This window comes from Saccostrea cucullata, unplaced genomic scaffold, assembly GCF_032062105.1.
Source record: "Saccostrea cucullata isolate Sc308-1 unplaced genomic scaffold, CSIRO_AGI_Scuc_v1 ctg10879, whole genome shotgun sequence".
Taxonomy (NCBI): domain Eukaryota; kingdom Metazoa; phylum Mollusca; class Bivalvia; order Ostreida; family Ostreidae; genus Saccostrea; species Saccostrea cuccullata.
In genome coordinates, this window is record NW_026941134.1 from 98,502 (window position 1) to 108,494 (window position 9,993).

The 9,993-nt window shown below is 30.1% G+C and overlaps 1 protein-coding gene across 1 annotated transcript; it reads left to right on the forward strand.

Annotated features, from left to right (window-relative positions):
- Positions 1-3,163: 3,163 nt before the first annotated feature.
- On the forward strand, positions 3,164-9,589 carry LOC134257266 (uncharacterized). The gene is made up of 7 exons (XM_062739908.1): positions 3,164-3,217; positions 5,121-5,224; positions 6,895-6,968; positions 7,120-7,260; positions 7,364-7,478; positions 7,791-7,872; positions 9,273-9,589. Exons 2-7 carry the CDS (start codon positions 5,138-5,140, stop codon positions 9,374-9,376), a joined length of 603 nt encoding a protein of 200 aa, XP_062595892.1. The 5' UTR covers positions 3,164-3,217; positions 5,121-5,137; the 3' UTR covers positions 9,377-9,589.
- The last annotated feature ends 404 nt before the right edge of the window (positions 9,590-9,993 follow it).

Consider the following 9,993-nt stretch of genomic DNA (forward strand, 5'->3'; position numbering starts at 1 on the left):
TCCCCATAAAGAAAATGGACTAGCTATTTACAATGTTTCGTTTATATAGATCATGGTTAAGTAGACAATAAAATACTAATTTGGTTTGAGTGATATTTATTATATTATTCATTTATTATACAAAAAAGTATGGTGGTGGATTTTCAGTTTTTGTTATCAGGTTTTTTTTTCGGAAATTTGTGATTGAGATGGCTTTTCTGATCCATGTTTTAAATACAGGTAAATTCAATTGTTTTGCAGTATTAGGTACGAAAGAGTCTCTAGATAGTTCATATCTACAACTTGGAACAATGTAATCTTGTTTTTACGAGTATTATTTGTGGATACATGTTCATGCTTATCAGTCTTCTTGGGGACAATATCATGCAAATAATTCGGTATTCTTCCCTTGTGAATTTTTAACATAGTGGTCATTTAAGCAATATATCGTTTGTATTTTAAAGTTTTCCATCAATTTTTTAAATATAGTTCTTCTCTAAACACACAAAAAAGAGGTTCGATTACAATTCTAGAGCGGTTAATTGTATTTTTATGCCCCTTTTAAATAAAGTTTCGGGGTATGTAGTTTTTGTCGTGTCCGTCTGTCTGTCTGTCTGTTTGTCTGTATAGCTGTCCGACTGTCTGTCTAGCTGTCTGTCTGTTTAACTCTCTGTCTGTCAGTATGTCTGTCTGTATGTATGTATGTCTCTCTGTCCGCAATAACTTTCAATTTGCCCATAGCTTTTGATTAAGTGGAGCTATGACTTTTATATTTCACATATGTATTTATTTTGACAAGACTTTTCTTTGGGTACTACTAAATTTGACCTCTTGACCTTGGAGTTTGACCAATTTTTACACAAAAATTCCAAACTTTTTCTTTTGGCATATCTTTTAAATAGTATATACCAAAATATTTTTACTTCAGATATGTATTTTTGTGTAAAGGCCTTTTATTGAGTACCAACAACATTGACCTTTTGACATTGACCTTTTAGATTTCCGTACTTTAAAACTTTAAATTTGCTAAAACATTTGAACCGTAACGGCCCTGACTTTCATGCTTCATATTTTAATTCTTGTTAGAATACCTTTCATTGAATACCAAGAACTGGACCCTTTTACCTTGACGTTGGAGTTTGACCTACTTTTTTAATACAACCTCGACCATAATCTTTAATTTACACTTAACTTGTTTAATTCTTCTTAGACTTAGGACCTTTCATTTGATATCAAGAACCATGACCCTTTTACCTTGACTTTGGAGTTTGACTCATTTTTACACACACACAAAAAAAAAAAATTAATAAACGTTTACTTTGTCCCTAATATTTAAATGGTATAAATAATGAATTTCATATTGCAATTATCAATTCTTTATAGTAAGACCCTTCATTTGAAACAATTTTTTGACCATGACAATTTCCTTAGTAACGAGAAAATTTAACCTTGGCAATAAATTTTGAACAGTAAGGCTAAAGCTTTTATATTTCACATATGTAATCCCTGTGACAAGAATTTTCATTGGACTTCAACAACTTTGACCCTCTGACGTAAACCTTGAAGTTTGATCTACTTTTTACAAACTTTTATCTTGGTCATAACTTTTGAACGGTAAGGGCCAGCGCTTTCATATTTACCATATGTAATCTTTGAGACAAGGCCTGTCTTTAGCATCCAACAACCTTGACCCTTAAACCTTAAACCCGGAGTTTTCTTACCTTTAAAAAGTTTTCTTGCTCTTAACCTTTGAAAAGGTGGTGCTATGTTTTATATTTCAAATTTAATTTCTTGTGAAAAGGTCTTACTTTAGGTACCAACATATTTGATCTGCATTTGAAAATGCTTAACGTTGGCTATGTTGCCATACAGGGGCATCAGTGTTTCACAAACACATCTTGTTTCAAGTTTTTCTGAAACTTGTTTCGAGTAGCCATCCCAAACAATCAAAGCATATTCAAGCATTGGTCTCATGATTCTAATTTTCAATCTTGATAAGTTTTTCTACCCATTTTGAACTTCAATTTCTTTAATTAAGAGGCCTAGTTTTTTATTGGCATTGTTTACAATACCAACAAAATATTCTTACCTACTAATATTTTGTGAGAAAGTAAACCCAAATGGCAATGGGTTGGAACGCACTCAAATGTATGGCCTTTAAAAAAATAACTTTGACATAACAGAAATGTTTATCTTATTAAAATAAACTACCTTTGTATTGGATAAATTGAATTTAAGGAGCCACTTATTTAACCAAATTTTCAATATGTGCAAATCATGATTCATTTGTATTCTATGTCTGATTTCCATCAATACGTATTTTTGTTTCACCAAACTGGTTTCCATGACGTTTGAGTACAGCTAAACCTTGTTTTAAAAACTTTATAAAAATATAAACAAAAAATCAATAGTGTTATGAAAAAAATCATTCAAATTCATTGTGGGGGGATTAGGTGAAGCTAGAATACCTATTTCTAACATTTTACTTTCTACCCTGTTTCGAAATGGAAAATATTTTCATTTTATATTGACCCCATGCTCTTACAATACAGACTTAAAAAAAACTTAAATAAACCTTTATGTTTACATATTTATATATATAAAAGATCATAGAATAATTCAATAGAGTATATTCTTATATGTATTCGTTATTCATACGAATTAATCTCATTTGCATTAAGAAATTCGGAATTTATTTTTGGTAGTAAACAAAACAGTATCGTATTTCAAATTCATATGACAATCATTTTATGTTGGGTTCTTCCATCATTTCCTTATAATAATAATATACAGTTAATTCCTAGATATACGCTAGGAATAAAATATTGCGTAATTTCGCGAGAAGCATCATTAGCAAAATAAAATTACTCGTTGAAATCAATGTAAAATGTCTAGATAAACCGCCCATTAGCGAATTATAATTTCGTTATTTGACGTTAAAGAGTCCTATCGCGATCATAAGTACTCGTGTATAATAAGGAATTTACATGTGGCCAGGGTAATGTTTATTTAATTTTTTTCTTAATAACTAACTGAGCCATAACTTACTTTATGTCATATTTAGCAGTAGCCTCCATTCATGAATTCTAATCATAAAATTTCATTGGCCAGTAAATTTGTACCCCTTGTTTAACCGGTTTTTCTTTTCTATAAATACGAAGGTACGGGCCCATTCCTATCAGTGCGGGAAAGTTTACTCCTACGAGTTACCAGGTACCCCGTTGTCACCACTTGAAAGGTAAATTTTCTTTACCTATTAATTTTTATTAGATTGATTTATTAAGGCATGTCACTCGTGAAATTTGTTAAATCAAGGATTTTTGGAGAAGTATATTTTGGATTAGTACTCATATAGGGTGACTCAAAATCGCAGAGAAAATAGGGTGTCAGTGTGTCTTACTGATCTACGGTACAATTAAGCTGACCTTTTTGCACTTAAACTTTAATTCCTTGTTAAATTAGTTTTTACTTCAACCTTTATCATATTTTATCAGATTTAACCATGGCAATAAATATATTCTTATTTTACATAAAATAGTACGAGTAAAAATATCAAAATTGCGCGTAAATTAATATTCTTTTTTAAAAAGCAATACCATAAAACAACGGATAAATATTCTACTTTAAAATAATGAAAGAAAGGGTTGGTGTCAGTGATGTTAATTTTGAAATATTGGAAAAAATATGTAAGGCTAAAGTTCCAAGATATTAATTTAATAAATGTGCAGATTTGCAGAATTATCTGCTTAATATCCTTCCACTACAAGAAATAGTCCCCATAAATCTTGCTTCTTCGTAGCTTTTTGAGCAGTTTTTTTTTTCGTTGAATGTTAAAACATTAACATTGTTGAATTTAAATATGTTATAAAAATTGAATTTTAATGAATAGTTTTGAGGCGAGAGGATCTGGGTGAACTTTTCTGAAAAGCTGACGAGTGACATACCTTAAGTCCACGTTATAAGCTCAAGTATTTTTCATATTTTTGAAAGAAACGTTTTTTAAACTATGAAAATGACATGTTGGGCTTAGTGAGCTTAAATTTTCTTATTTTTGAAGTGAATAGCAAATTAAAAAAAATATTGTGTATCGGCGTATTAATTTCAAAATCAATGTGTATTATGATACTGTTTTTTTTAATCCTGTCTGTTTTAAATCTTTCGTTTTCTGCACGATATCTGGAGAAGCCTTTTTTCAGCTGTTTGCATTGAATTTTATACCACAGTACCCAATAACCAAGAGTTTTGAGGTCAAAATGTCAAAGTCATAGACGAATTCATTCAGTCTCTGTTTAAAAGATTTATTTCAAAGCGATACATCAATAAACTTGCGCTCCTGCAATGAAATTATATACTATAACTGCCTATGGCACCGGCCGGTCCTCTTTAAGTGCTGACTACCTCTATTGATCCTCCTTCGAGATCTCCACATGCTTTTCTTTTTCCCTTAAGTGGGGGACAAAGATTTTATGAACTAGCTTGTTCTACAGCGTATCATAAATCACGCAAGTTTTGATTTTTAACACAATATAATATTTTTAAATCCCCTCAATCATTTAAAATTTTCAGCATAAAAATTTCAGTAGCATAAGCATTTCAAATTGATAAGGTGGAATGTTAAAGATTTTTTTCCATATATAAAAGTAAAACAATGAAGAATATGGAGATAACGATAAGTATTCGATATCAAAGTCCATAGAACAATACAAAATAGGAGCAGAGCAAACACGGAACTCCAAAACCTCAGAGATGGAATCAGGTGCCATGGAGGAGTGAGCATCCCCTGCTGACCGTTCACAACCGCCGTATGTTCCTTGTCATGATCGGGAAATAACGGGAAAATTCGTCGTCAATTCAGTGTATGGAGACTGAAATAATTCTTCAATATTCCATAATTCGTACTTTTATTGAGGGTCTTGAGCTCTTAAGCCAAATAAGAGTTATGAACTGTTTCACTGGTTTGTACACAAGACAGTCCTTATTCTAATTAAGAATATCTTAAATATATCTTTTCATTTCCGGAGTTTTGCATTGTATTTCCAAAAATTCTTATTTTCATTTCCGATATTTTATTCATGGGTGCATTTGATCCACCATATAACACAATAATTATTATTTATATGTACTAAATTATTCTTTCGCAGGACTTTCCTATAAGATTATGGAAATAACCAAAGAAGACCTCAAATTACCCGACATCTCTAAAGGAAAGCTAGCCTTTGTTCTTCATAATGTGTTTACGGAGGAGGTAAGTTATTAACCTACGTAAATACATAAAGAAGTTGGCAAAGAAACATCGTTAGCAAAATGCCTTTGGTACAGAAATTATTTAAAGTAACACACGCTATAACTTGCGCCAGTTTAAATACAGTTCGGAATTTATATATTTTGTTTACCAATGAAGGTTAAGAAATTAATGTAAATTACACCATTAAAATTAAACATGTTATAAAGTTATCAAATTATAATTATTTCTAATCCTGCCAGGAGAGAAATGTCTATTTTTTATATAAATAAATCCATCACGTGACGCCGTCACTACTTTAGATTGATAAAAAAAAAAAATGGCGCCAAGAAAACGAGGTAGGTTGTTTGAGATACAGCCCACTTTTGACGTGGATGGCAAGTGTTTTACTCTTAATGATACTTATCTTTTAATGTAATCACTATCAACCATCTTCTCTGATGCATATTGACCTTTTATTAATAATCATTGTCAAAATGCAACATACCTCGTTGTCTATGATTTTTTGTGGACATGCGTGTCTATATATAGGCCTACTGTTTACACATTTACTTCACCAATATTCATGAAAAGACTGAATTCTTACTTGTAGATATTGCTTACTGGTAATTGTTTTGTTATTACAGCAACTTTCATAGTAAAATTTTGTGGAAAGTATTTTTTTATTACACTTCATGTGTTTTAAATCATTTAATAATTTTATTTCACAAAGAAATCGGCGTGTATATAGCGTGTATTAATTTAAGAAAATAAATTCAATCTGAAAATCTCAATTTTAACTAAATTTTCTTTGAAATTGCACTTAAAATCACTTTAAAACTATCATAATTTAATTTTAGTTGTAACACGTCATTTGGTTGGGTAAAAGATTTAATCCATTTAGTATAATATAATTTGCCTACGTCACAATAAGTTATGGCAAAAACGTATTACTCCGCTTGATGTTACTTTTAAAATTCGCTGAATTTAAAGCCTTTTTCTGGATGAAAAAATGTCTCATTGTCTACAAAGAAATTAAATTATAAGGAATGAAGCTTATTTCAACTAATATTATCCGATATAATATAGCTTTGGACAGCTTACTCTTTTTAAACCGCTTCGCGTAAAAGCGTAAACTGCCTCAATTCAAGTTACGTCATATCGGTTTACATAAGGTGAAAAAGCTTCATTCCATAAATATACATACTGGTAACGAAAAATCTCAAAAAGATTGAATTTTTTCATCAACGAAGTAGCATGCATTCATATAAGAAGAAAATAAAGAAGAAAAATGTTTTATTCTTCATAATTTTTTTTCCCATATGAGAAGGTGTTTGCTAGTTTTTGCACCCCACTTTCAGTATTTCTGTCTGTAACACTTTATTTTCCTCGCGATATCTCGAGAATTTATGAAATTATTACCTTGATTTTGACCTTTTGACCTCGAAATCGAAAGGATTCTTCTTCTTGCCATAGAACGTTGCTATGTAAAGTTTCATTGCGATGGGTTCTCGAGATATCGCGCGGATATATTCAATAAAAAAATTGAAGTTAATATAAAATTACTTCTGAAATATGAACAATACTTTACTCGAAATTGATTGCCAGTGGGAATGGCGATGACCTTGCTTAGTAATTAACTGAATCTTCCTTTCCCGAAAAAGGACATTTGATTTTTTTTTTTATCTTAATAGGAGTGTAACAAATACATAATAGATTCGGAGAAGAGAGGATATGAACTGGCCACATGCAATGTCGGCAGCGGAAGGTAAAAGTTTTGTATATCCAGTCAATCTTTCTATTTAGTTCATTATTTTTACATTAAATGTCAATTTTTACCATTCGATATGAATGTTCTTAAAACTTTTGCTTTGTGACGACTTGACATGATCTATTTTTTCCCTTTCAATAACTAATAGACAAGTTCAGGCTACCGATGTGAGAAATAGTTCTAGAAATAGCTGGGTCTCAAAAGAAGAAGCAGGAAGAATTCTAAGAAGAATCAAGAAGTTCCTTCCTGCAGAGTGGAAAGGAAGGAAACTTGTAGAAATTGATGATAGGTTCGTATACTCATTACGTTAGAAAAATAAAATTGAAAGTTTTAGACTCTTTTCAGTAATTCAAATCAGTATTTTAAAAATTAATATTTGCATTGTCAATTAGGTTACGATTTTTGCGGTATGACCCTGGTGAATATTTCAAGCCTCACTTTGATGGCTCCTGTAAGAAGGACAATGGAACCAAAAGTTACCTCACCGTCCAAATGTATCTTAACCAGGTAGGTTAAAGAAACCTGCCACAATTGTTTTATCTGATGATTTAAATTCTATATTCATATTGGTTTGATCTGAGGATTCAAAATTCTCTATTCTTATTGTTTTCATCAAAGGATCTAAAATTTTCTATTCTTATGGTTTTGATCTGAGGATTTAAAATTCTGTATTCTTATTGTTTTGATTTGAGGATTTAAAATTCTATATTCTTATTGTTTTGATTTGAGGATTTAAAATTCTATATTCTTATTGTTTTGATTTGAGGATTTAAAATTCTCTATTCTTATTGTTTTCTTTCTTTTCAATAACATGAGCAGGGATTTGAAGGAGGCAGTACGACATTTTTAAACAGTTATTCAGAAAAGAAAGACGGCAGAGTGGAGGTGGTACCCAAAACAGGTAAAATATGGGAGTTACATATTTTTACAACTTAGAAAGAAATCGTCAAACTTTCATATTTTTCTGTATCTGAAGAAGGATGAATAAAATTGCAGTGTTTAATTAAATCACTGTATGGATTAATTACCTACATTTAAAAAAATAAATACGCATGGAGATTAAGTCTTGATTTACAGGACGTGTGTAATGTAATTTTTCAACTTTCGGATCGGTAAAATTTTATAACTCGAAACGAATTATGAATGATATCGATCCATTGTGTGTAACTACATGTACTGTCATATGGTTTCAGGATGGTGTATTTTGTGTTTCTCTGCGTGCGCCTGAATACAATCATTAAGATTAAAAAAAAAAAAATAAAAATGCTGAAATTAGCATACTTTAAAAACATCATATTGCTCTATATATACACTCGTTTCTACACATTGATATGGTTTTTAAAACGTGCTAACTTCAGCGATTTTTTTTAAAGATTTTGTTTTAAAGGTGCATGGACAGAGATTTGAATTTAATATTTTCCGTATAATATTTCAACTTATATATTTTGATAGTATTTCACACAAAAATATATTAAGAATGTTATTCATATAAAAGTTTTAAAATCTTCAAATTTTTAGGCGGATTTGATTGACACATCCTTGCACTTTCACAAATTTTAATTTTATTCTTAATACTAAAGAAAAGTGGCAATCTTGTTGGGAATAAAAAAACATTAAACTATGATCTAGAAAACTGACAGTAGAAATGTTCGAAAGCAAAACATACACACAGTTTAATGCCTGCCCGTGCAGTTGTGGTGAGCAGACTTTAACAATTGAACGCTCCCGGTGAATCGTAAACATCACCAATAACAGAGTTCGTGCTCTGTTTACAAAAATTGTGTACGTTTTATGGGTTTGATCAATTTTTTAAACTCTGTACACTTAGTGCGGAATGATGATACTTGTGAAGGGGCTTTGCTTTCTAACATTTCTACTCTGAATATAATTATTTTTTCTGGATTAAAGTTTTTTTTTTAGATATTTATCATTTATACACTATAAGATTGCCACTTTTCCTAAGTTTTAAGAATAAGAGTAAAATTTGTGAGAGTGCAAGGATGTGTCAATTAAATCCAACCAAAAAATTCAAGTTTCAATAGCTTTAAGATGAAATAAAATGTTCAATATATTTTTGTGTGAAATGCTATTAAAATATATATGTCGTGATATTATACAGAAAAATATTAACTTCAAATCTGTTTCCATGAACCTTTAATGAGTGTAATCAAACACACTTAGAAAAGTACTAAATAAACAAAATATACCTTGTGAGAACAAGCGCCTATGACTAAAAGATCCAGTTTGACAACAAACTATAAATAAACAGTAGTTAATTATAGCATCCATCCACCTTTGCAGGCTCAGTTTTGATTTTCCAACATGACATCCTTCACGAGGGATCGGAACTGATTAAGGACCGGAAGTACGCCATTAGGACAAACGTCATGTACGAAGCCTTGTAGTTCTAGACTGACACAGGTCTGTCCTGGTACAAAGGGCGAATCCATCCGCCAAAGAATTTTTTGTTTACCAGTTTATTAGTATCTCTTTGGTTGTTAATTAACAACATAAAAATCAAATTAACACATAACAATTATAATAATCTACATATACATTCATGCGTGAGCAAAATATATAGCAAATATACAAAATGTATTCATATATCATATATATCGAAAAGTATTTAAAGTTTTTATCATATATATATATATATATATATATATATATATATATATATATATATATATATATATATATATATATATATATATATATATATATATATATATATAGTTATTAACCAAGAGGTTTGACTCTCTCGTTTACAATTTTCATAAGCAAACGAAGTTTGTTTAATAGCCCAACTTTTTGGAAGAAGAAAAAAATATTTAACTTGATCACATTTGGTCTTGAAACATAATATTGGGGAATAAAATAATTTTTTTTTGATAACTTTCATTTTTTGATTTAATTCAATTATATATATATTTCTTTTATTTTTTAAATTTCTTTATTTTTCAGGATGTTTTGTAAAATTTGTATTTCATTGTTATTTGTAAATTTTGAGAGTGGCAGTAAA

Excerpts from the sequence above, each read along its gene's own strand:
- LOC134257266 (XM_062739908.1), top strand. The coding sequence starts at position 5,138 with ATGGAAATAACCAAAGAAGACCTCAAATTACCCGACATCTCTAAAGGA. Across the intron at positions 7,261-7,363 it reads CTTGTAGAAATTGATGATAG|GTTACGATTTTTGCGGTATG; the intron begins GTTCGTATACTC and ends ATTGTCAATTAG. Across the intron at positions 7,873-9,272 it reads GGAGGTGGTACCCAAAACAG|GCTCAGTTTTGATTTTCCAA; the intron begins GTAAAATATGGG and ends CCACCTTTGCAG.